This window comes from Echinops telfairi, unplaced genomic scaffold (assembly GCF_000313985.2).
Source record: "Echinops telfairi isolate 266 unplaced genomic scaffold, ASM31398v2 ScPeMD7_31;HRSCAF=116, whole genome shotgun sequence".
NCBI lineage: Eukaryota > Metazoa > Chordata > Mammalia > Afrosoricida > Tenrecidae > Echinops > Echinops telfairi.
Genome location: NW_022103928.1, coordinates 60352452 through 60379424, shown reverse-complemented (window position 1 = coordinate 60379424; position 26973 = coordinate 60352452). Strand labels below are relative to the sequence as shown.

Sequence of the window (26973 nt, the reverse complement as noted above, 5' to 3'; positions counted from 1 at the left end):
GAGGGTAGGGACAGCTTGTGCTAATTTTGTAAGGCCTGAGATCTCAAACCCGGGAATCCAGTGCTTTGCAAGTAGACGATTCCTTGCTTATTTGCTAGTTTATATTGGAGGGCACGCTTCTCTGGGACCTTTATTACCACCCTTTATCTAGGCCTCCCTACTAAAGTACTATTTCATAAGTATAGAATCAGATGTTTTGGGCTATTTTACTGGGGCCAGGGTTGTACCTGGTGAATTATTTTAACTGTTACTATGGAGTATGACGTCTTTGTGACTGTGCAGACTGTTTATGGCTGATTTTATTTGCAGAGTCATGGTTAAAACCAAAAGCAAAGCCACTGCTATCAGGTCAGTTCTGACTCAGATTAAACAGGCATTTCATACCCTTTGTAACTTAATCCCACCTCCAGGATCTGGATTCCATCAAGTTTGTCTTCAGTCTTAATTCTTTGATCATTTTTTTTTCCAAATCATTTTATTGGGGGCTCATACAACTCTTACCACAATCCATACATCCATCGTGTCAAGCACATTTGTTGCCATCATCCTCAGAACATTTACTTTCTACCTGAGCCCTTGGTATCAGCTCATTGTTTCCCCTCCCTCCCCACTGCCCCCTCTAGTTCTTCAATCTTAACCTTTGGTGACAATCTCACCCGAGACTTCAAGGTATTGTTCACTGTCATAAATAGAACAATATATTCTAGTATATACAATAGGCTAAGCTAATGGAAACATGGGTATCAGAAAAGTGAACTACCATGACTGCCAATTGTGTACCTAGGTAGTGAGTTAACCTCTTCACCAGTGTTTAGTCTGATCCTAATTTGTAAACCTGTTTTATAAAACAGGAAAGTAAGACTCGGTGAGGTTGAGCAACTTTTCCATAAACTCCCGTCTGCTGTGCTTAGTTGTGTTACTAAATCTGTGTGCTTCCCTGAGGGAGAAATTCCTTAAGGAACTTGATGTAGCTGCAGCATGTGTTATAGGTTGTAGGGACAGAGCAATTTGATGGCAGAGAGACCACTTGAGCGAGTTGTATGGCAATTAGTAGCAAAGCGCTCGCAATCAGAGGCGCCTATAACTGACAATGTCATTGAGAGGAAGGGGCCTTTCACAGCACCACTGCACAATTCCACTTTTATGACATCTGCACTAGGCAAGTCCCTCAAGATAAAACTGGATCAGTGCTTAACAAGGGCTGGGATGAAAGAGAAAGGAATGCTAAAAAGGGACTTAAAATGCATGACCATAATCCACAATAAGTCAGATGGGAAATTTAGAAAAATCACTCGCTAGCCTTACCTGATGCCCTCCCTGACCCTTCATTGGGTTCCTCACTTGAACATTGTAACATTCTGAATGTCTCATTTCTTCCCATTGTAATTAGGTAATTTCCTCTACATTTTTCAGATTGCTCCTTGAGGGCCAGAGACCACATTTTTATGACTACCCAACGAAGTCCATCGGGTCAGAACTGTTTTCATCATAGTAAAGTCTTTCCCCCATTCTCAGGAACAGAGGCTGTGTGACATGGGACACGGATGTGGTTTGCTGTGCATTCTAGTGAACAGACCTCAGCATTCCCTGTCCAGTAACCCTTATCGGAGCAAAGCACAGGAGCTTAACCAGTGTGCCACCAGGGTTCATGCCAATGCTAATGGATCATGATGCCTAATCTTGAATTTTCTAGTATGGTGGGTTTATGGTATATTCAAATATTTATATTTTTACAGACACTAGACCAACATTTTGGGTAATATCTTTTTAGAGATTATAGATGATAATGTACCTAATTATTACCTAATAAATAGCATTAATGACAGTCCTGGTGGCCTAGTGGTTATGTGTTGGGCTGCTAAGTTCAAAAGCCCACAGTTTGGAACCACCAGCCAGATCTTTCTAGCCCTGTGGAAGAATCAGTCTCCGAATGCTACAGGGGCAGTTCCTTCTGCCCTAGAAGGCTGCTGAGCCAACATCAGCTTGATGGCAGTGAGCTTTTTTTTCTAAGATCAAGGTTATCAAGGATTTAATTTTACTTGGATCCACAATTAAAACCCTTGGAAGTAGTTGTGAAACCAAATGGCCTATTGAATTGGGCAAACTGGATGCAAAGATCTTTTAAAAGTACTAAACAGCAAAAATACTTTGAAGACTTGTGCTTGGCCTAAGCCGTGATAATTTGTTGCTTCATATACGTGTGAACGCTGGTCAATGAATAAAGGACGGAAGAATTGATGCTTTTGAATTTTTGTGTTGGTACTAGAACCAGGATGCTTAGAAAGTAGGATGGGAAGGCTTTGTCTTATACTTTGTACATGTAAACAGGAGGGACCACTCACTGGAGATCATCATGGTCAGCAAAGGGGAGAAGACCCTCAGCGAGATGGGTTGATACAGGCAGGGGCTCAAATATGGCAGCAGTGAAGGATGGTGCAGGCCTGGGCAGTGTTTTGTTGAGCAATGGGTCACTATGAGTCAGAACTGACTCGACAACAATAATTTTACTTGATTGTTTCTTAATGAAGGACACTAATTTTGAATAGTGTTTTGATGCAAACTATATTGTGGCATTATCTGACGTCAATTGTGTTTTTAATAATGTGACATGCTCCTTCAAATCTTAAAAACAACCCAAAGGTATTCAAAATGGAAACGAAAACTTAAGTACCTTAAAGAGTAAATGGTTGTGTTACATTGACTGGAGAAATAATCATAGTTGACATTGTTGGTTGAATAATAAGTATCACAAATGTCACTTTTTAATGATAAAAAAATTTACATTAAAAGGTCTATGTGTAGACATGAAATTAACAAGCTTCTTCATGCCAAACAAGTCGATGAATCTGCAAATGTGCTTTAACTGATTTACTCGTATTTATCGATACCAGCATCTACTAATCATCAGACACCTGGCACAAGTACACTGTCTTGTATTAGTCAAATGTATGTAGTAATGTTTTAATGTCATTGTTTACCCAGAAGCATCTATATTTGCGCTGGTAGTTCAAAAGCAATGGTGGCAAGACTGCTAGCAATGTACCACAAATCAAGGTAGTACATATTCCCAGTAGCTAAGTAATATGTAAAATCTTTTTTGCTTATATGATTTTCCCCCTTTTAACAGTTTAGTAATTTTTTCAGTTTCTAGAGGTAACTGTCTTATCACTAAACGCATACAATCTTTCTCATTACTTTTTTTCCCTCAAAAATCAATCTTTTCACATATCCATGAACCATGAGACTCTCCAAAGTTTGAAAACTAGTAGGTAGCAGTATGTATATAACTCATTCCCTGATCTTTTGATTCCTTAGATGCTGCTCTCAGAACTAAATGTATGGTCTTACTCCTAGACCACTACATCCCACTGCTCCCTGTACTTCCTGGAAACCACTTTACATGGACCGACCACCAGCACCCCTTCTGGATTTAGTTTTCGTCTCCAATTTGTTCTTTGCCCTGCTCTCCCTTATGAGCTAGTATGCAGCCCTGAACTCTACCCCCAGCCTACTTCATTTTCTTTCTGTTCCCGTGTCCTGATTGTGAAACACTACTCTAGGAAAAAAGATGTCACCCTAAAGACAGCACTCTTGACACTCGCATCATCTGAATTTAGTCTGGCCATATTTTTTGCTATGGTGTTTAAGTTTTTGAGGATTTGAACATAAATTTTATATGGAAAAAATAATTTCTTTAAAAATATTTTTTAAATGCCCACTCTGGCAGGTACTTGGTAAATCAGCTGTGAAAGAGAGTGATCCTCACAGGTTTTGGTTTTGTACAGTTGTGGATGCCCTGCCCTTGGTGTGAGGTTTGAGGTTTTTGCACCAGAAATGAGAGGTTTCTTGTCTAGCCCATAAATGCAGGCATGCATTCCGATGAGGAAAACTCCAGTCCAGGATACAAGGTACAAGTGTGGGTAGTACCAGAAACCACACCAGGTCTATTAGTTATGCTACCCAGGCAAACTCTTTCTTCTTTTAAAGGAAATTTTAAATGTAAAATATCAAAGGGTAATGTAAGTAGTAATACTTTATAATTACTAACACGGCATGGAATGTAAGCTGAATGTAATCAAGAACTCCAAAATTAATGGAACACCAAGGAATTCAACACAGACAATACATGAAACTAAGCCCAACTGCCGGTTGCCCCAGGGAGCCACTGCTCTTAGAGGTCAGTGCATGTTGCACACAACTCCCAGCAAGGGCCTTCAGGCTGGTCCGTGCCAGGACAAGCAAATGTGAACAGTCCATGACCCCAAATTCAGGCTTCTCATCACACACACATCTATTCTCGTACCTTTTAAGAAACGGATAAAAATACTTTGAAATAACACCTTTGTGTACAGAAAAAAAAAGTTTATTTTAAATTTGGCTTGTTGGTCCCACAGCTCTATGTACAAAAAGGACTGTTCTACATGACTACTCAGAACAATCTTTGCAATTTCCTTGGTAAATAAATCTGTATCTCAGTTCTATGTATTGATATGAATACCATGCATATTTTAATTTTTAAGGCTGGTGGTTAAAGTTCCTAAAAGTCTTGTGTGTTCATCTTGCCATAGGACAAACACTGGTCACCAATTTCATTGTTTGAGGCGCACATAATGAGCACCATCCTGCGTGTATGCGTGTGCAGCAGGAGCTGCTGCAAACCCTGAAAACAAACAGTTCTAAACCCAAACCCAAAGCCTTTTGGTAGGCTTTTCACTGGGCTTTTAAAAAGCACTTTTAAAAATTATTAATTGCTCAGCTACTCTTTGAAAAACAAGCTCTGCTTTCTCTTAAGACTATTTCCAATTCTATCACATTACATGTATAATTTTTGCTAAGCAGGGCAGAGCTTTAAATGAAATAACCTCATTATGAACTGCATTTCTGTTCCTACTAGTCACTGCTCCCAAGCACCCCTTCCTCCCTTTGTCACACTGGTGTTTCCAAGGTTGGGAAGGATGGGTGTCATTTGTCATCTTCACTCTTTGCATTACCAAGGGGCTCCCTTTTCTCCATCTTGTCCTGAAGGATGATCAAAAGCCTGGTGGGTACGCTTGAGAAGATAAACTGCAGCATGAAGACCCCCTATGTTCACCCAGACAGTATGCACCTTGCGCCACATGTGTCCCATTCCAGATAAGGCCTGTGTGCACACAAAAAGCACAAAGTAATTAGGGTGACCATCTACTAAACCAGTCAGGGATCTTTGTTTCCAGTTAGAAACATTCAACAAAACCTCAAATTCACGGTCATCAAGTCAATGCCAACTTGCAGAAACCCAGTATGACAGGGTAGACCTGCCCCTGTGGGTTCCCAAAACTACCAGAGTAGAAAGCCTCCTCTTTCTCCCACAGCCCAACTTGTAACCACTATGCCCCCAGGGCCCCCTGAAGAAACATTAATAGAAAAGGAAACAAGCCGATCTAATAACTGTATCCCAACTTCTCCTTTGGAACAACCTGAAGTTCCCACCGGCTGAACTTCAGGGCTACTGTACAGCACCTTCGTAAAGCATTTCTTGTCCTGAGTGAGTAGTATGGCTCGTCCCGTCCCAGGCCGACACACTCGGCCCATCTCTTGTAGACCAGCGGGATAAAGGTTCCAGTTTCTCTTCTTGGAGCCCATCCTATAAACAGGTACAACGATTCCAGCACTTAATTGTTGAAGATAAATACGAAATTAAACATTAATTTTTTCATTGCAATAAGAAGTTATCTGATGTATCCTAAGGCATGAAAATAGTTCTAGAAGCTAGAGGTTTTGGCGATTACATGTCAATGAAATGAGTGATAGTACATTGCTTGGTATTTTTCAGTTACGGATTAAAAAAAGTCATGCCATCAAGAGATTTCAATTCATGGCGACCCTACAGGACAGGACAGAACTGCCCATGTGGGCTTCCGAGACTAATTTTCTATGGCAGTAGAGAGAGAGCCCCATCTTGTAGCTTTTCACGGAAGTAGAAAGCTCCGTCTTCTGAGGAGCGGCTGGTGGTTTTGAACTGCTGACTTTAGCAGCCCAACATGTAACTTACAACACCACCAGGGCTCCTTAGAGTACAACCATAATAATTTTCAACCTCGTTTTCTTAGTGAATGTATGCAAATTGTATAGACAAATTCTCAAAAATCATTTATCTTGAGAACTAGAATGAAAAGCAAATTTCCCTAAGCCAGGGTTAGAAAGTGAATTACAGATTCATAATTTTAACGTGAAACTGTTGGTTATCCTAAAAATGTAGTTATATAAGGCATTCGTGAGTTATGAAAAGAAGAAACAAAATGGGTGAGTCATCATACTGCTTAAATTCCTAAGTGAAAAGCAGGCCCAAAGAAGTCTGGAAAAAAAGAAAAGAAAATTTCTTTTTCTGATTTAGAACAAGCTCAAAGACAATGTTGAGATTCAAAATACAAATCGGTATAACAGTTAAGGGTAAAACCTATGTTTTAAAATCAATTCCAAAATTAAAAAAAAAATCAATTCCTACCTTTTTCCAAATGGCATGTCAGTTACAATAATATCCACAGAGCCTGTTCTTAATGGCAGATTGCAGACATCCCATTGAAGAGCATCTATGGGCAGACCCCAGGATGGTTTACTGTGGGAACAGAGCAAAGTGCTTCAGCATATTCAGAAGTATGAAATGAAGGGGGAGGGGGGACCTTCCTGAAGAGACTTATACAGAATAGAATGCTACTAAGACATTGAGAAAACCAGTGACAACTTCAATAACTGATGATTAAGAAGAATTCTAAAAGATAAACCTGATAATGGTTGAAATGGGAAAACTATAAGAATGACCCATTTAAACAAAGGTGAAGATTGGTTTTCATCAATGACCTGTCTCACCTACAATACACGCGAACACACAGCCACACAAACCCTGCTGGCGCTGAGTCAATTCTGACTCAGGATCCTGAAGCTCAAACAGGCCCTGGTGGTGCTGTGGGAAAATGTGGGGCTGCTAACTCAAAGATGTGTTCAAGCGCCACTGCTCCAGAGGGCTGTAGGTTTCATAGTCGGATAAACGAAATTGTCGCTCCAGGGGAGGCAGTAAATTCTATCTCTGAGGAGGTAAGAAATTACCAGTGAAAGCTTCTTGGGGCAAATAAGAACACTGAAAAGCCTGCAAGATGACACACTTGAAAGAGAACAGTCTGGTGGCAAGCCTACAGAAATGTACAACTAGCAAATAGACAAGGACTTGTTTTGAGATTAGAACACAAATTGAGCAGCAATTAAATGTTAAGTACATATTTAATAACGAATCCAGGGGATGCAATCAAGGCAAAACCAAAACCAATCGCCATGGAGTCGATCCTGACTCAATGGTGACTCTGGGACAGGGCTGAATGGCTCCCAAAGGCTTCCAAAGCTGTACATCTTTATGGGAGCATTAAGTTTCACCCTTTTCCCTAATAGGCTGGTGGCATCTAGCTACTGAACAGTGTTCCTTCAACATTACAGTTATTTTTAAAAGCACAGATTAACATTGCAACCTTAAGTACCAATACCCGCAACACAACAAATGATATAAGCCACAAAATGTTCAAAACTCAAGGAAAATTTCACTGAAATAGTACAGGCTGAATAGACAAAAGGTTCACAGAGGCTGTGAACAAATGAAATACTCTGTAAAATTTTTTACCAAATTTCAAAGGGAACACAAGAAAAAATACCGTATAAGCCTCAAAGAACACCTTAGGTAAATAAAACTTACCATAAAGTTTCATTTCATCACAGTATAATACAAAAATAGAAACCAAACCGTCCGACCACTTGTGTCTAAAAAAAGACTCCCTTACTCCTTGCCACTCAGTGGGATCCACATCCCATAGCATGAGCCTCACTTAGGAGCTTGCTAGGAATACACACTCTTGGGTCCAACCCCAATCTAATGAATTATAAGATGTTAACATGTGGGATACAGAAAGGTTATTTGCCAGGTTGTCTCCCCACATTACATGCCAAACCTAAGAAGCTGCTGGCTAACACATGGTAAATGGCTATACACCCAGAGGCAACTGCTTAAAGGTTATCTACCTGAGGGTTATCAGCCATCTAGAGCAATCAGACCTTATAGTCCGACCCACCCTAGGTGAGGCCCACTCCCTTCTGATAAGGATAGTGGATTGTTCCCCTGAAGGAGAGCCCAAAGACAAGGTCAAGGAAAATCAAGGTTAGGCTGACATCTTGACTTTAGAGTCCGCCCATCTTGTCACATGTATACCCCTAGTGACTCCCCTTCCTATTGCGTTTATACCCCTAGCTCACACCCCTCCTATTTTATGTTCCCTAAGTGTACGTAAGCCGTGAATAGAAATATATTTGCTCTTTGCTTTAAATGCGCCTACTTGGCTGCTGAGATCATGGCCATCCCAGAGGGAAGGAATTGCATGCTTTATCTTGTCTGATGTCTTTAATTTTACCCCTCAATTACACAACTGTCCCTTGGACCCTTTCGATTGTGCGGGGTGGTACCCCACAGTAGCAGAATTTCCAGGTGACTAAGCGCTGGCCTTCAAACAGCAGAATACAAACTAGATGACTAAGACCGCCTACAAAAATTAGACATTCATCAAAAGATTTCAAAGAGCAAAATGAGAACCCACAGCTGGAGTTTAACAAAAAAAAGGCAACTACATAACAAATGGGGCTAATCTCTAAAATTTATAGATTTCAACACCCCAACAAGAAAGACAAATCATCCAATTAAACATGGTCAAGGCCAAAAATAAGACACTTCACCAAAGAAGACATGCAAGAGGCCAACAAACCTGGAATAAAAACCCCAAATCACCAGAAATCATTAGCATTAGAGGTGTAAATCAAGTAAAGGTCAGAAAAACAACAAACTCTGGTGAGGGTACAAAGAGATTAGAGCTCTCGTGACTGCGTGAACTCGTGCAAGCAAGGTGGAAAGTGTATAGTGCGTCCTCCAAAAGTTGGAAATAAACCAGTCATATGACCCAGCAATCCTACTTGGTATGTATGTAGCCTCACAAAATAAGCCCTGACAAGAATGAAACTGCACTGTTCACAAAGCACACAGACAGAAGCAGGAGTGTGAAAGTACAAGGTGAAAAGGTACAAGTTGGAAAGACTTTCGCTACATGTATATTTACCTTTGCTGCAAATATATTCCTGAATGTAGTGGAGCATTCAGGGTGCAAAGCATGAAAACTTCTTAGACATAAGCAAACACCTTGAGGGAACGAGTCACAGGGCCCGGGGCCCAGGACCAGTCTCAGGGGACACCAAGGTCAAGCGACACAACAGTTTGTATACCCCACTGTAACTGAGTAGTGGAGTCTCAAAAGCTCATGAGTGGCCATCTAAAGTGCAACTGTTAGTCTCTCTCTGAATGAAAACGAATGAAGAAATCAAGGATACAGGGCAAAAAATTAAGTCTACATAAACATTAGCTTCAAAGGCCCTTGAGACTAGAACTAGATGGTGGCAGGCTACAAGTGAGGACTCCTGAGTTGAAAGGGATCCCATTAGAATGTTCTGGAGAGTTCTAAGAATGTGGAACAAAACATAAAACGGACCAGGCTTGAAGTGAGTGGAGACTGGTGGACTCCCCTTGACAATGGTCCTTAGTCACCCTGCAGGCTGGGATCTTCCAGGCTCAATTTTCTGGCCAAACCACCCCCACCCCCCTACCAATTCCAACCCATAGCACACTGCTTCATAAGGTTTCCAAGACTGTAAATCTTAGCCGGAGCAGACAGCCTCAACTTTCTCCCATGGTCTAACTGCCAATCTTGTGGTTAGCAGTCCAATGCTTAACCCCCATGCCAGATTTCTAAGAACATTAGTACTAGGGAGGTACGCGTTCTTAAGAATACACATTTTGAATAGGAACCTTTTGAGATCAAAAGGGGGCAGCATTTATCCAAAGATAAAAGTTCAGATGGGTTAGGAAAGGAGGAGGGATAGAAATGGGAAACAGGGAGGAGGTGGGAGTGATATTCTATTATGGGGACTGCAATCAATGACATGAAACAAAATGTATGAAACGTTGAATGGAAAACACTTTGTTCTACAAACCTGCACCTAATTCATATGTACAAGATTAAGCTGTGTACAATTTAAGTGGAATCTTGGTAATATTTTCATTTAGGTTAAAAAATGAGCCACGTTGCATTTGGCAATAGTCATAAATTCAACATTAAAAGGGATTCTGTCAAAAATTTTTAAAAAGGGGATTCTAAGAGATGGGCCAGTCTCTTAAGATTTTTACCTTTCTTGAATTTGGTTCTTGGTCAGTAGAGACTGGATGTTATTTGCTGTTCTATTCACAGCCAATGGATTATTGTCACCAGCGATATGATGACAGTTAGACCACTCAGTAGCTCCCTGAAAGATAAGAAGTGCATACTACAACAAAAGTTGCGAACTGCAGAAAATTATTAAGGGTGGTTCATTTCAGTTATCAATAGACAAGATAATTCAATTCAATGTTTCTGAAGTGGTAAAACATTGCTTGAAATGTCATTTGCTTGCCAAACTCTTATTCATCTTTTAAGGCCCAGCTCAAATATCACACCCTCTGACATCAACCCTACATGTTTATTTATGCCTTCTCCCATTTACCCCCCCTCCAAAAGCCCAGTTCCTATCTCAACCGCTGCGTCTGTTCTTTCTGTGCCTTCCTGCCTCCTAGCAAGCCTGGGAAATCACAAGGCTGGTGTGTTTCATTGCGTCTCTCACCCAGCCGTATTGGACACATTCAGTTAGTTGCAGAATATATGTGGTTTGAAAAAAAATCAACCAACTCCAATCATCCAAACCTACACCCTTTGAAGTTATCAGCAAATGTATTTATTCTGATATATGGAATAGTGGACAATTTAAAAATAAAAAGCAATTACTTTGGGTAGCTGTATAAGCTCTGGAATGCTAATTACCATATCCCTGATAGGATTTTGCAATTTTAAATAAAAAATATGTCAACAGCTGCTCACAAAATGGGGTGATATAGCTTCCTAGGCCAGAACAATGTTCTAAGCAGATTAACAGGTTTCTTACAAAAGCAGAGAAAGGTTCCAGCCTCTGCTTCAGGGTAAGTAGCGAACATGTCTTCCTTTGTAAACAGCAACACTGCTCATCCGTGAATACAGTGCTTCGTCACTCTTACTGAGGCACTGGAGGGTAAGAAGACACCTCTACTAATAATCTTACAGAAGTGACTTTCACACAAAAGGGAGGTTGAATTATCCAGCACTACGAGAGAGATTTGGAAAAAGGAGGAAGAATTTAATGAAAGCCTCTCAAGAGATACTGCGTTTCCAACTTTTTTTTTTTTTAAACATCTGTTGATTTTCAGCCTTGGGAAGAAATGGGTTTTAGACTATGTCCAAATTTTAAGGGAATATTCTAGATCATGTATTTTATGTTTGGGTAATCAAATTTGTATATGCACTCTCTGAATACCTTTTATAATCTTACTCATTTTGATCATCCATCACTTAGGTTTTTCCACATTGGCATCTTCATACCTATCCAATGGAAACGTTTCAAACTGGCATCATTTCTGGGGCCTGTTTCTGGCCTCATTCTAGCTCTGCCAAGTCTTTCTTCACATGTCGTGTCATTACTTGCTATTTCAGACATGGTTCAAAGCTAGAATAAAAAAACAACCTGCAGTCACCTCTCGCCTGCAGTTTTTGGCTTTCACCGCCATCAGTGACCAAAGATGTGACCACTCAAAGTCCAGCTTCCCAGAACACTGCTCAACATGGACACCGGTGTGATTGAAGGCTACTTATGCATGGAAAGGAAGTTGGCAGTATTATCAGAAAGAAAGGAGACTCGGTTAAGATGCGTGAAGAGAGTGGTGCACGTATCAACATCTCAGAAGGAAACTGTCCTGAGAGAATTATCACTTCGGCTGGACCCACTAATGACATCTTTAAAGCCTTTGCTATGATTATTGACAAACTGGAAGAGGACATCAGCAGCTTGATGACAAATGGACCCCCCAGTCAGCCTGAGGCTGGTGGTCCCTGCAAGTCAGTGTGGCTCTCATTGGGAAAGGTGGTTGCAACATCAAATAAATGTGAGAGTACAGAGGCTCAGGTCCAGGTGGCTGGAGATATGCTTCCCAACTGAGCAGGCCATCACTATTGCTGACTTTCCGAAATCCATCATTGAGTGTGTGGTCATATTGGAGTCCCCCCTGAAGGTCATGACCATCCTGTACGGGCCCAAGCCATCCAATTCTCCAGTCATCCTTGCAGGTGGTCAGGACAGGTACAGTACAGGAAGCATAGTGCAAGCTTTTCCCACACCACCCGTCCATGTGCCTCAACCCTGACCTGGAGGGACCACTCTAGAGGCCTATACCATTCAAGAACAGTGTGCCATTATTTGACCAAGCTGCACCAGTTGGCAATGCAACAGTCTCATTTTCCTATGACGCATGGCAACGCCAGATTCAGTGGCACTGGATCCAGCTTTCCAGAGGTGAAAGGCTATTGGGCAGGTTTGGATGCGTCTGCTCAGGCTACTTCTCATGAAATCATCATTCCAAATGATTTGATTGGCTGCATAATTGGGCGTCAAGGTGCCAAAATCAATAGCTCCGTCAGATGTCTGGGGTACGGATCAAAATTGCGAACCCAGTGGAAGGATATACTGATAGGCAGGTTACCATCAACTGGATCTGCTGCCAGCATTAGCCTGGCTCAATATATCTAATCAATGCCATGGGGAGCAGCTAGAACCACGCAGATTCATCCATAACCCCTTTCTGCTGTTCACCACCACCCATGATCCATCTGTGTAGTTTCTGAACAGTCAGCCATTCCAGGTTTTAAATAGTTTGTAAATTTTCAATTTCTACACTTTATCATCCAGTCTTGATTTTATAATTAAAGTGTTTTAATTCCTTTCTCTGTTCAGTTGTTAATGCTGAAATCCATATTTGGTTGTATAAGCTTCTCCCGTTTTTTTTTTTTTTTTTTTTTGGGGGGGGGGGGGGTTCATGAATTTTTTTTTCTGTTTGCCATGGATATGTAAGAGTGAAATATTAATACATTTCAGTTTAGTTCTGTAATGTCAGGAACTTTTTTTAAAAAATTAAAAGATGGATTGGAGCTTTTCCTTTGTGAATAGAAAAGAAAAACAATCTGCTTTGATGTCATAATTCTTTTTGATCACAACACGTGGATTTCTCTAGGCAGAGTAATTGATTTAGCAGGGACCAGTAGTCATGTGGTCTACTAACACTTCCTTCTTGGGTGTTAACTCCGGGTCAGGGTGTCGATCCCAAATTACATTTTGGGTTACTTTCCCTTTCATGGCTTGCATCTTTCCAGTTCCTCTCCACTCACGGAATCTCTCAGCAATTCATTCCCATGGCTTTAGGTACATTATATGGGAGAACACGTTCTTACAAACTTAAGGAATTTTTATGGGGATTCCCTTTTCCAACTCGTTTATCAGATGTCATCGGGTAGATGCTACTGCTACATGTTTTTTTAGCTTAGAAAATGTCTTTCCATTTCTGGCTTTGTGTTTAGGCAATTTTTATGCTCCTTTCAATCTCATTGTTAGTTTTGAAGAGCACTTAGTATGACACTTTGTTAGATTTCCCGTAAAGTATTACATATTACATACTGTCTAGATGTTTTCCCCTTTACTGAACTCCTCCAAGAATCTACGTGGATTAATAAGCATGATTTCATGTTACGAACTGGCTTTCTTCCAGCTTGTCTTTACCTGTCCTTTCCCTTCCAAGTAAGTCTGCCAGCTTGTTCGTGATGGGCAGGGAGTCACCAGTTTGTACTTCTGTCTTCTCTGTGCCCCAGTGAATAGATATTACTAACAGTCTAGTTCGTTGCCACTTGGCTATTTATAAGAAGTGTTTACACCCTTTACACAATGCTATCGCTTTACTATTATTAATTCTTTCAAAACTCTTGGGTCATTTCCTGATGTCTTTATGTGCACATTCGATCTAGACATTTCCTGGTACATCACTTGCTATCTAAAAATTAAAGAACACTTATTACCTCTATTGGTATTGCCCCTGTTCCACACATTGGATCCACTACTACATCAGAAGGCTGGGGAGTACAGAGCCTAGGCAAGAGAAGAAAAGAACCTGTGTGAAGAGACGGTGCCAGCCGGCCATGATTCCTGGTCCTGAAGCTGCAAGAGCACGGCCCTCTCATGCGATCAAGAAGGAAAACCAATCTACCTTTATTTTGAAGGGACTTAACTAATTGTTAATGCTACATTCTAGCATTTGGGGAGGAAGTCATTCATATAACCAAAAGCAGTCTTCCAGACTATCATCTGATATCCCATTTCACTCCCTAGATGGGATGTTAGCTTACATTCTTCTAGACCTTTTAAAGTGTACTTAAAAACATGTCTTTAGAAAACACAGCTTTGTCTTGTATATTAACCTGTATTGTTTGGTACATGAAAAGTGAGGGAGCCCTGGTGGTGTCATGGGTTAAGCTCTGGGCTTCTAACCACAAGGTCAAACCACCGGCCGCTCCGCAAGAGGCTTTCCATTCCTGTAAAAACAGACAGTTTCAGAAACCCACCAGTGGAGCTCTACTCTGCCCTACATGGTCACTCATTAAGGGCCAAGCCTTAATGGCAGTTTGGTTTGGTTACATGAGAAAGCTCAAACATGCTGCAAATAAAACAGCAATATAAGCTTACTGTTAATTAAGTATCCCTGATTAATTTTCAAAATAAATTTCTTGGGAGGGGCAGGGAAGAGCTGACACCAAGGACTTAATAGAAAATAAATGTCTAGAAAATAATGATGGCAACATATGTACAAATATGCTTGGTACAATGGAGGTATGGATTGTTACAAGAGTTGCAAGAGCCTTCAATAAGATGTTTTTAAATAATAAAATAAATGTCTTCATTTGCTAATAGTAACTGCTGTCGTTCCTTAGTATTTGCTCGGCCTTGACTTAAGCTCTTGGTGGGTGTTATTACTGTGAGAGAGTTTTACCTCATCTAGTGCTCCTACAACAGGACCACCACCAGTCGATGTCTTAAATAACACGTTTTATTTTCTCACAAACTGGAGAGTTATTAGTCTCAATCCAGGGTGCTGGCCCGAGGGCTCTGGCCCTCTCCCTCCTTTGCCCTAAGGAGAGTCTCTCTGTTTCTTTTAGCTTCTGTCTTGAGATCTTGTGACTTGCCATCCCTGGCCAAGCTTTTGCTTATTTTGCTTGATTGCTTAATCTCTTTTATATTTCAAGAGTTTGGCTTAAGATATAGTAATAAAGTCTCATTAAATAAAGAAAACCCATGCCTAAATAGTATAATCCCAGTTATAGGGGTTAGGACTTAAAACACTTATTTATGGAGACACAATTCAATCCACAATAGGGAGTTTAGATTATTCTTTTACAGATTAGGAAGCTGAGAAGAAAACATGAAATGACTCGTGTATGAATATAAACTATGAGCCAGGATTACAGGCACTGTAGGACTGTTTGTGGAATCAACTCGTGGCCACGGGTTTTAGTTTTTATGATGGAATCTAAGGAGCAATGCTTAAGCACTCAGCTGCTGCCAAATTTGCATAGCCACTACTCCAGCAGAGCCCCCAGTTTCCACAGTACCTCATTAAAAACTTCACATTTTGAAGAGAATGTTCAAACCAAGATGCCACTTTAACCTGAACGACAAATCCATTTCGTACCTGAGCATGCCATATGCAAGAGTAGATCTAAGAGTCGTGGGTCCAAAATGGGTAATATTTCTTCGGTGGAGACTCTCTTCTGTCAACGCAATGCCCACAATAACCTCATTATCGTGAATATTCAAAAGGACCTTTAATAAGGTTATACAAGACAGAAGAAATGACTTCAGGACTATTCAAATAGCACTTAAAAGTACATATTTTCATAAGATAGGCTTTTTTATGAAGGAGCTTCAAAAGGTTTGTGGAAAATTGGAATTACAAGATTGTGGGTTTTTCCCACAACTTCTGAAACCCCTTCATATTTTAACTTCATATTGAGGTTATACTTTGCATAGAGAAATGTATAGAAATCTTAAGTGTATACCTCAATAAGTTTATATATATATACCTACACACACGTATATACTCGTGTATAAGCTGAGTTTTCCAGCACATTTTTAATGCCATTTTTGTGGTAAAATTAGGTGCCTTGGCTGATATTTGGGTCGGCTTATACTCACATAGACACAGTATATATACTTGTGGAACCACCATCCAGATCAAAATGAAGAACATTCCAAACATCCACTCGGGACTTCTATGGCCCTTCCCTGTCAGCCTCCCCACCCAGGTGTAATCATTAATCTAATAGCACCATCAATTAGGTTGGCCATTTTTCAAACTTCATCTAAATGAACCACACAGTATATACTAAAGGATTTGCAGCCTCCAAAGCCCTGTATTGATTTGAATGTTTTCATTCACTCTATTTTTAAGTTGGCTATAACTAGAATTGTCAAAAAATTTCAAATGCAAAGGCCGGGGCTTTACATACACTTTTGGAAACTATTTCAAACAGAAAACTGCAGCCAGACACTGGCACAGTAACTTCTAAGGACATGCTCCACCTACATCCAACGACACCACGCCACGCTTGCGCCGTTGCTGTGGTTTTGTTCGACTCGTCTTAAGTCGTGCCTGTGGATTCCCGAGTTTCTTAGCCCCCTATGCACAGAATACTGAATATAAGCTATTCAAGTTCAAATATGTTCCTCAATCTTCTATTTAAAATAAAATCACTTCCATTTCCTCCTCTTCAAGCTCACAGAAGCTGATAAGACCGTCTTCCTGAGTGTCAGGATCTGTTCCCCACTCGGATCTCATGACCTCATTTCAGAGTAGCACCCTCGAGCCAGGGCCTCTGATCATCCCCTATGGTAGATGAAGCAATTATCCAGTGTCATACAGGACCTATGTGGGGCAGCTGGGCTCAGAACCAGGTGGACAGCTCCAGACTCTACGCTCTGAGCCCCTAGCTAACTCTTCGCCATATTCTAGTTACCCAGTTAGTCTGCTCATTCTTGCAGCAGCTCTGAGATACGCAAATATTAGTGTGTGGGCACCAATAAGTGACTTGCTCCAGATGCGAGAGCCTTCAAGCCGATTGAAAATCATTTCTTGGTAAAAATGTCATCTGCAAGGGGCCCGTCAGGGATGGAAAGATTCTAGTTCATCCTGCCCATAGGTGACTCACCTGAGATCTGAGACCAAGGAGAAGAAACACACGAATCAGCACTAGGAGCTAGAGTCTGGGCTTTGAGATCTACCAGCACTGAAGGAAGGGGCGGGCTGGCCCACGGGGGAGTATCTGCACTGATGTCCTGACTGGAGGGCAACGTTTACTTTTAAAATTCTCTATCATTCTACAACCAAACAAACACACTAAACTACGAAGTAACTTCGAAAAATCTGCTTCAACTTTATAATGTAAATGTCCTTGTAAGGCGGTAAATGGTAGTAGGCTCAACATTCGAACACTGACGTCCTTATAGTCTCCTCTACTGACCTCTTACTTACTATCCACTGTAAAGCCATCAAAATCCAGCAGCTGTGTGCACCAGAAACCAATGGGAGGAGGCACACGTTCTCCACTACAACGGGAAAGGCGGCACCAGGCCCAATTTCTGAGATCCAGTGGGCTCTAGCTCGCCCTGCTTTTACTATACCAGGTGGCATCCCGAAGTTTCCTTCTTTCATTTCATGAAATGCATTCTTTACCTCGAAGCTGAAACCACAGCAGTCTGAACCTACCTCCACATCGAACTTGGTCATGTCCGCCTTCCACTTGAAGTACTCTTGAACAGCACCTCCAAAATCTCTGGCAGCCTCACTGGAGGTGAAGCAATGTTTCTCCCCTGCCCTGCTGCACGTGACCCTAAATTTTAGCACCTGAAGGTCAGTTTCTCCTTTTGAGCTGTCTTCAGTCTCATCTTCTTTGGAAGATGCCAAATCATCACCTACTAATGTTGATATCTCCTCCTTAATAGCTGGATTTTCGTAATAGTCTAAAATATTTGAATCCCACGAATTACTCATGAATTCTTTTTTAACATCTCTCTCAGCTCTTTTCCCTCCTTGTTCTTTATTAATCTTATCTTTACTTGAATTTGGATTTGTTTTTTTGCACTTTGTTTTTTTCTTCTTGAAACTGTTGTTCATTTTCCATACTGCCATGGGGGCCGACCATGGGAGGTTCTGAGCCAATTCTTCAAAATCCTTTAGAACTTCTTCCTATAAAGAACAGAATCATCATGTTGAGGGTAGTGAGAATGCAGAGCAAACGAGTAGGTGACATAATGCCGACTCACTAGGAACTGAGAACCTCACTTACAAGGGCAGTGGATGACTGACTTTGGCTCTTTTAGGCACTAACTCCCTAAATGACCTCTACCTGCATGGGTCGAGTCGGACAGTCGGGGAAGAGACTGATAGGATTCACATGTGCGTGATTACAAACAGGATTCCTTGGAGTGCTATCCTCCTATCAAATGAGCCCTCTGAGAAGCAGGAAGGGAGAGATCTCATTACCAGCAAAAAGAACTGGAGGGAAGCGTATTCTCTGGACCTGAGATCCCTGCAAAGTGAGCCTCCTGGATCCAGAGACAGCTCTACCATCTGAGGAGCAGAAGTAGAGCCAGGAGCTGGAGCGTGGGACAGAGTGGTGAGTTTCCCAACCCACTGAGCAAATAAAGTTGAATGCTTTTGTGCAGGAGGCTGGCTTGTGGAAGGGGGTGCCTCTGGGCACTTCACAGGGGAAGCTGGGTTTGCTGGCCCGCAGAAGTAGAGCTGAGTGCCTTCGGGCTGAGGCTTATTGGAGTGGGATGCCTCTGGGCACTTAATGCAGGGCACTGAGTTTGTTGACCAACAGAGCTTGAGCTGCATGATTTAGGGTTGGGGTTTTAACAGTAGAGTCATATACCCTTTGGGGCATTTATTAGTGGACCTGGAAGAACTCTATAACAGGTCCTAATAAACAACTCAACCCTAAGCATTTCTCAATGGCATTACAATCTGTTAATTTCCTTAATAAACAATTTAAAGCAGTGGTTCTCAACCTTCCTAATTCCGTGACCCTTTCATACAGTTCCGCGTGTTGAGGTAACCCCCAACCATCAAATTACTTTCACTGCTACTTCATCACTGTAATTTTGCTACTGTTATGAATTGGGTGACCCCTGTGAAAGGGTCGTTTAACCCCCAAAGGGGTCACGACCCACAGGTTGAGAACTACTTTAAAGGATCATTCCCTCCCCCCACCCCAGAGTTCTGTGTAGCCATTGCAATATTAGAACCTAGAGATCAAGTAGAAAATACTAATTAAGACAAAACACACTGATAAAGTAGCTACAATAATTTGTTACAGTGGCCACACAGAACACACAAATAATACTCAATTAAGGGGGGATTACAAATTAAACCACTAAAAAAAACAATAGGATGGTAGACCAAAAAAATTCAAGCAGAAAGAAACCATTAACAGAGTGGAAAGGAGATGATGGATGGATGGAGGATGAAGGTTTACTTCTCACTGACTGAATTGCTTTTTGTATTTTTAAAATTTTGTGCTGAGCATAAAATGAACTGTTATTTAAAACTAAAAATTTTATAAAGGATCAGCAAATCTACTCATTCCACTTCTGAATAGTATCAAGTGATTTTTTTCTTAAATATATTCAGCCATGCCCCTACATGGCTTAAAACCTTCCAATAGCCTTTCACTGCACACAGAAATCCAAATTCTTTAAAGAAGAGCAACACAAGCGAAATCTTGCTTCTTTCTAATTCCTTTCTCCATTCTCTTCCTCTCCCCCTCTGCTCGGAAACACATTTGTTACTCAGTATTTCCGTGCTGCTAACTCCTTTCTTGTTTACTTGCAATTTAAAGGGCATATCCTCTTCCTCTGAATATCTGCTCTTTTTAAAAGGCAGCTTCCTAAGCCGTATTTCTGGAGCATGATCTGAAGTTAGGCAGTCCCTGGGTGGCAAATGGTTAGGTGCTTGACGACTAACCAATAGGTTGGGAGTTCAAACCCACTGAGAAACACCTTGGATGAAAAGTCTAATGATCTACTTCCCCAAACTCATAGCCTTGAAAATCCCACACAGCAGTTCTGTGCACACAGGGGGCCCTATTAATGGGAATAAACTGGACGGCAACGGTCTTGGCTGCAGGGCAGGGTGGGGGGTTGCTTTGTTCTGTATTTGAAGTTAGGAGGTGTGGTGGAATGAGATTTCTTAATATGTCTGTCTACTCAAGTTCTGGAAATCCCACCAAATGACTTGGAACCATGCGAACAAGGCACGTGTGACACTAATAGAAAGGCTGGGTCAGTTTCTAGTACCCCTACCCCCTGGCTGAAAGGGTGAGCCTGCTTGAGCCGAGGGGAGAAACCCAGAGGACCTTGGGAGAGAATGGTCCAGATCTCTGGAGTGGCAGAGGCCACTGAGACCAGTTGCATCACAGACTGTTGCACGGAAACTCAGAGGAGGAGCAGCACCAAGATGATGAGGTACCTCATCTCGCCCAAGCCTATGGGATGGTGGGACAGTGACAGGCAGGCTGGCTTCCTGGCCCACGAGGGTAGAGGCCAAGAGACCACTTGGCCGAGACCAAGGACGGAGGGTCAGTCATGGCTGCTCACTGAGACCAATACCCTTACTTTTGGCTGATTCTGCCCTGTGCTAACCTATTAACCTCCCTAATAACCCCCCTTAAGTGTGAGTACTATTTTCACGTTCTAGGTGGCCACTGTAACAAATTATTGAAGCCAGCATGGGTGTGTGTGTGTGTGTGGGGGGGGGGGTAATAGATGGTGTCCGAATAGGTAAAGAAGGATGGACCATGGAGGCTTTGTCTGACCCCTGCCTGGTGGCAACAGGGAAACTAGAGGGCAGCTTGTCCACCTCCACTGGCACTTACTGCAGTAGGTTTACATGTTTACTCCAAGTCTCCTCCCAAGAGGTAAGTGCAAGGTAGAGAGGCCTTTGTGTTGATCACTACTAAAGGATAATATACCATTCAATGTCAAAATGGGTGGTCCAGACCTACACTGTCCAATAGAGTTGTCAGTAGCCAGAAGTAGCTATTTAAATGAAAATTCAACAAAATTCAGGTCTTTAGTGGTACTGGCAGAAGTTAGACACAGGGCTAATTGCAAGGTTGGCAGTTTGAAACCACCAGCCACTCCTCGGGAGGAAGCCCTGGCTCTCTACTCTTAACAGAGTTAGTCTTGGAAACTCCCAGGGGCAGTTCCACCCTGCCCTGTCAGGTCACTGAGTCGATGGCAGTGAGCCTCACCTGCAACACAGCTTAGACAATTGCTTATGGTAAGACTATAGATTATTTTTCCTTGCTCAGATCTGAACATCTGCCTTAAGCAGCTCGTAAGAGTGTAGACTGGCACAATGGGTTGAGCACTGGGCTGCTCATTGAGAAGTTCGTCTGAGCCCACCAGCTGCTCCTTAGAAGAGGAGGCAGTCTGCTTCCTTTGTAAGGAAAGGGTCTCAGAAACCCTACAGAGCAGTTCTACTCTGACCTGTAGAGTTACTATGAGTGAAATTCAACTGAAGAGCAGCAAGCTTGGTTTGGGTTTTGGAATACATAGTATTCTCATGAATATAACTTTACCCCTATGGTCAATTTTCAGCTGAACAATAGATAGGTCTTTAAAGCAAAGAGTAACACCAGGTACACACACAACTAATAACCCAAACTCACTGTCACAGAGTCACTGCCGACTTATCGTGACCCTATAGGACAGGGTACAACTGCCCCCGTGAGTTTCCGTGACTAAAACTCTGTATAGGAGTAGAAAGCCGTCTTTCTTCCACAGAATGGCTTGTGATTTTGAACTACTGACCTTGCGGTGAGCAGCCCAACACGTAGCTACTCCAACACCAGGGCCCCTTTACACCACCAATATCCTGCCTCTGATTTACTAGTTTCCAGTGATTCCAGCCAGACGGGTTCTATGCTGCAATTCTAGTTAGTAAGATTCCTAATCATTTTTAGTCTGAATTCTTCCAGGTATGGTTGTACTTTTCTAGACTATGGGCTCCTATCAGTTTATCTGACTGATTGATGGATGTGTTGGTTGGAAAGTCAGGTCACCTGTTGGCTGTAAACAACAATCGAGAATTAGGTACTACATCATGACTTTTAAGAAGAGGTGATTTCCAAAATAGGTCATAATAGATACGAAAACATGTTTAAGCATTTGACTCTGAAAAACCTGACCCAAAAAAGCACTGCGAAAAAACAGGAAGATCTTACTGCAATCTATCTTCAATCTTCAGCTGAGGCAGCAGTGAATATTTGGGAATCAGAAGCTAAGTGCAAGCTGGAGACAAAGCTGTTATTCTAATTGAAGGAGTATTTCGCTATGACTGGCTTTATTTCAAAACCGCAATTGGAAAAGAAAGCGGGGTAAACGTAGAATGCTGAGCGAAAGTGTTATTTGTAGATGACATAAACTCACTTGCTCTTTGATTCAGTCTGGAAGAAATTCTATTTTGGAACTATATACGTCAACAGAGTTTTAATCTAAAGTTTAAATCCTTCGTAATGTAAATCCAACAGTTTGCTTTAGTGTAAGTTTTGATGATTTTCAATATGATCTGTAAGAATATCTCTTGGAACGGATTGTCAGCAATATCTTTGGATCTTATGGCAAGTGCTTCCCAGCGTTGTGTATCCTGACAAAGCAGGAACAACGCTGAAGACAGAATTTAAAAACTGGAAATCATCTCTTTGGGGAAAGATGACATGTTTGGGATCGCTCACCTTCGTTTCTTTGAACTGGTAATCTTTAAACTCCTGAACAACCACAAATAAGTTATCCACTGATCTCAAGCAATGAACCTGAGAAAGGAAAAAAAAAGACAAATTTCTGAAAGTTTTGAGAAGCACAAACTATGAACATTTAAATCTACAAATGAAGTACAATGGTTATAAGGCAGCTAAAAGCGACTTAAACAAAAACCTGTCAGTCTACCATCTATTTGACTACCCATCTGCTTTCCCCAGCAGATGGGGGGAGGACAGATAGAAGCCTGAACAACAGGGGCAAGGAGGGTTGGAGAGGGTAGGGGAAGCCGAAAACCACTAAGTGGAACTTCATCGTGCTTCCCTCGATGGGAATTCTATGTAGCACACTCCCTTTGGCTGTAGTTCAGAGGACAGGGCCGAGGCCCAGCTTTCTGACTAGCAAGCGACAGTTTGCTCCTTCTTCTTAAAGCCTGATGATTACTGAGAATAACAACACTGTTAGTGCGCATCTCCACAGACCTGGTGAGAACTTTTAACAAAATAGTGAATGAAAAATACTGTTTACCAGTGCATGCCAAATATTTACTGGGTGCCTGCTATATGCTAGCTAGAGCTATGATAGTAAAAAGTAAAAAATATATACCAAAAAAGCTTCCACAGTCCTCACCCTCATGTTGCTAATGTGGTAATGAGATACTTCAGCTTTCATTAGGGGTTGGCAGTTGGCTAACCTTTCCCTCTCACCTTCGGTGCTTCCTGATGACTTCCGTTTGGGAATTTCTGACACCAATGGAAAACAACAAAACTCTCCTACTGTGCTTTATCACCAAAATCTAGAACATGTTTTCCAAGTGGGAGATGGGGGGGTAACTACAAAAGCAGATACCTACACTTTATCCTGGACTGTGGGCTATCGCACAAATGTATTTCATTGCCAGGGGGTGGTGAATACTTTTTATTTAAAAAACCATTTTATTGGGGGCTCTTACGGCTCTTATCAGGATCTGTACATACATCCATTGAGTCATGCACATTTGTACATATGTTGCCATCCTTTTCAAAACATTTTCTTTCTACTTGAGCCCTTGGTATCAGCTCATTTTTATCTCTCCCTAATTTTTTTTAAAGGGGTGGTAGGCCAACTAATTTTGGGAACCTATGATCTAGAGCACACCGCTAAAGTAAATAAACCAAAAACTATGTGGCAGATAGTTGGAATTTCTCCCTAAGTCACACAGGAAGATTCTTTCTAGTAAATTCATCTTCAGGGAAATTCCAGAAATTATTTCTGAAACTAGCGCAAATCTCTGAATCAGTACTAGCCAAACTTACAAACTAGTGCCTAACAGAAAATGAAGTAAACCGCCGTTTTTAAATCGCTTGGTTTGAGGCAAAGAAAAGCACAGGCATCCCAAAAGACTGTAACTAGGAAGTAATTGGAAATTGAACCCATTTAGAAAATTACTAAAATCAAGTTACATGCAAACCTGAGCCAGACTTTCCGCTGAAATGTCAAAATAGATCTTGCCCCGGTCTTTGCTTATTTTGCATGATGACCTCAGTTTCTCTCTCACTTCATCTGCAGCTGTTTGCTCAAAGCCAGTAGGTACGGTGGCTCCAATAGTGACTTGGAGGAGCTCCGTCTCTTTTCTGTGGTGACGTTCTGCCACTTGTATAAACTTCTGGTTCTCAAGAGGACTTATATCCAAAAGTTGGTTAGTGGCTTCTTGAATGTCAGACATGCTGATGCACTTCCAATATCCCCTGGAAGGGCAGTAACAACAACGACAAAGAAAACACAGCCCGATTTTATATCACCTCACATTACCATATTTCCAACCACAGTATACTTGCTTTGCTTTGAAGGGCAGGAAGAACAAGGGAACATAACTGATGTAGCCCTATTCAGTCAAGTCACCTGATAAAGCACTCAGGATTGAATGAATATGGGCAAAGAGTAAGGTATAATGCATAATATTATTAAACTAGAAGGTATCGTGGAAAAATAGGAGGCAAAAGGATTCCCACAGCATATACAGTTTAACTGGGGGTCATCTATGTTGATAATAGACAAACTCTTAACTGCAACAGTTCACAATCCAAATACAGATGCTAATTAAGCACATTCAAATGCATTTCTGCATCTAGTCCTCTTGTCTACTCTTAAGAACACAGGGTTTTGAAGTGTCGGAGATCGGGAAGGATTTGAATTCTTCACTACCACGCAAGGGTTGAATGATTGAATTCAAGTTAATTCTCCTAATCCTCACTTTCCTTACTGTAAAATGGGAATTACATCACACCTCCCCAAAGGCGTGGTTGGGAAACGTTACCGAGACTATCCCAGGTATAGGAGCCCTGGGAGTTGGGCAACTCTAGGCAGGCAGTTCCAAATCACCAGCCTCCTTCCCAGAAAGGTCTAGCTTTCTACTCCCATGAAGATGTGCAGTGCAGGAAAACCACAGGGGCAGTTCTACTGCATCCTACGGGGTTGCTACGAGTCGACATCGACTTGCTGGCAGAGAGTTCGAGTTTGAACGTGGAATCTCTCGTCCTCTATCTGATATGGGGCGAGATTCATGCACTTAAAAATGAATGACCTACCAGCAAAACGTTTACCCACTCCACCACCCTGAAACTGCATGTCAAGTTAAATGCACCCGAACCCTTGAGGGGGCTGTAAAAGGTGGGAATCGGTAACTCTCACCAGATTTTCACAAGTTCGCGATGCGCAATAACCTATGCAGAGCGAGTCAGCCTTATGTGTGCAGTCCTGATCACGAATAAAAAAAACCCAATGTTGTGCTGAAGGCGCTCGGAGCCACTGCGACTACCATCTGCACCCTCTCATCAGGGCAGTGGTACGGGCAAAGGATGTGCCTTCCAAAGGCATCAGCGACGAGAACGGAATAGAGCCCATCTCCTGACTTCCGCCCCCAGACCCGCGGTCCCAATCTCTGGGGAAGGGGATGGCGAGGACGCAGCCAGAGGCCCCGCAAGAGACGTGGTGTGGCCCGGGGCCGGCGTCCGGACTTCGGAACAACGCTGTGGCCCGAAGACTGGCTGCGAGGTAGCGCCCGCCCCGCCCGGACCCCCAAGCTCAGCCCTGCCGCCTCCCGAGGCCGGAGGCCACAGACCCGCCGCCGGTTACCCGCTGCGCAGCCGCTCATTCCAGCCCGGGTAGCCTCCGACCCAGCGCACTCGGGTCACGCTGCCGGAAGGAAGCGGCTTCACTGCCCCGGAAACGGAAGTCGAGCGGAGCGGTCACCGCACCTCCCGCGCAAGTGGCGGGCGTTTGAACTCGGTCCTGGAGAACGGAGCATGCGCACAAAGCTGCGCCGGGTCTGCACGTGCGGGCCGCCTTGTCTGTCCCTGCGCCGGCCACCTCGAGCTGCAAGCCACGTCTGGAGACCAGGAGGCTGGGTGGTAGTCATAAAAGGCTGTGCCACACGCCGGGTAAGCGCCGCCTTGCACATCCCATCTGTTCTTACCACAAATTTACCGAGTGGCACCACTTTAAAGTCAGAAGTGGAGTGTCACAGAGGTAATAAATATCTTGATCAACCCATTAAGCACAACATTTTAGAAACAGTCGGGATTTCAAAGTAGGTGGTGTGATTCTGGAGTACTGGCTTTTAACCCCTAAGCATGTCCCTAGGTCACACACGCACCACCTTTGCAATTGTTGCCCAATTACATAATACGTATCTTTAACTTAGAAAATTTCATCTTAAGGAGAAACGATTGAACGCAACAAAAACACAATGATAGAGGATATGATACTCTGTCGGGAATGAAGTAAGGAAGTGTGTACAACAGTAGGATGCCGTAAGTGGATGCCCACTCACAGCGACCTTGTCAGACAGAACTGCCCGGAGTGAGTAGAAAGCCAGGCTTTCTCCTGCTGAGCAGTGGTGGTTTCCAACAGCTGACTTTTAGGATCACCGCCCAAGTGTAACTACAACGCCACCAGGGCGCAGCACAGTATGAACTGGGCAATATAAAAGCGAAGCCACCTTGCGCTCCAGAGAGCTGAGGTCAGAGGTCAGTTTAAATATTAAATGCAAAAATTGGAACAGGAACTTTTCTGATTTCCTATAGGGCTTTCTGTAATCAGTCACAAGATTATCATGAGATACCCAGAAGCTTCAATATTACTTCTTTTTCTTTTTTTTAATTATAAATAAATCATTTTATT

General features: G+C 42.3%; 1 protein-coding gene and 1 pseudogene across 2 annotated transcripts; one reads left to right on the top strand and one right to left on the bottom strand.

The window, feature by feature from the left end:
• Nucleotides 1–4347: 4347 nt before the first annotated feature.
• Nucleotides 4348–25990, bottom strand: THUMPD3 (THUMP domain containing 3). 2 transcript variants are annotated; one of them, XM_045289860.1, is made up of 10 exons: nucleotides 25927–25990; nucleotides 24263–24539; nucleotides 22791–22868; nucleotides 17759–18238; nucleotides 15686–15816; nucleotides 14019–14088; nucleotides 10244–10359; nucleotides 6485–6595; nucleotides 5500–5623; nucleotides 4348–5140 (listed from the first exon to the last, which is right to left on the bottom strand). In XM_045289860.1, exons 2-10 carry the CDS (start codon nucleotides 24515–24517, stop codon nucleotides 4988–4990), a joined length of 1518 nt encoding a protein of 505 aa, XP_045145795.1. In that variant the 5' UTR covers nucleotides 24518–24539; nucleotides 25927–25990; the 3' UTR covers nucleotides 4348–4987. The 2 variants fall into 2 exon arrangements, with proteins under 2 accessions (XP_045145795.1, XP_004718158.2); XM_004718101.3 differs by lacking the exon at nucleotides 25927–25990 and adding an exon at nucleotides 25483–25755.
• LOC105978552 lies at nucleotides 11708–12943 on the top strand (annotated as a pseudogene).
• Nucleotides 25991–26973: the final 983 nt, after the last annotated feature.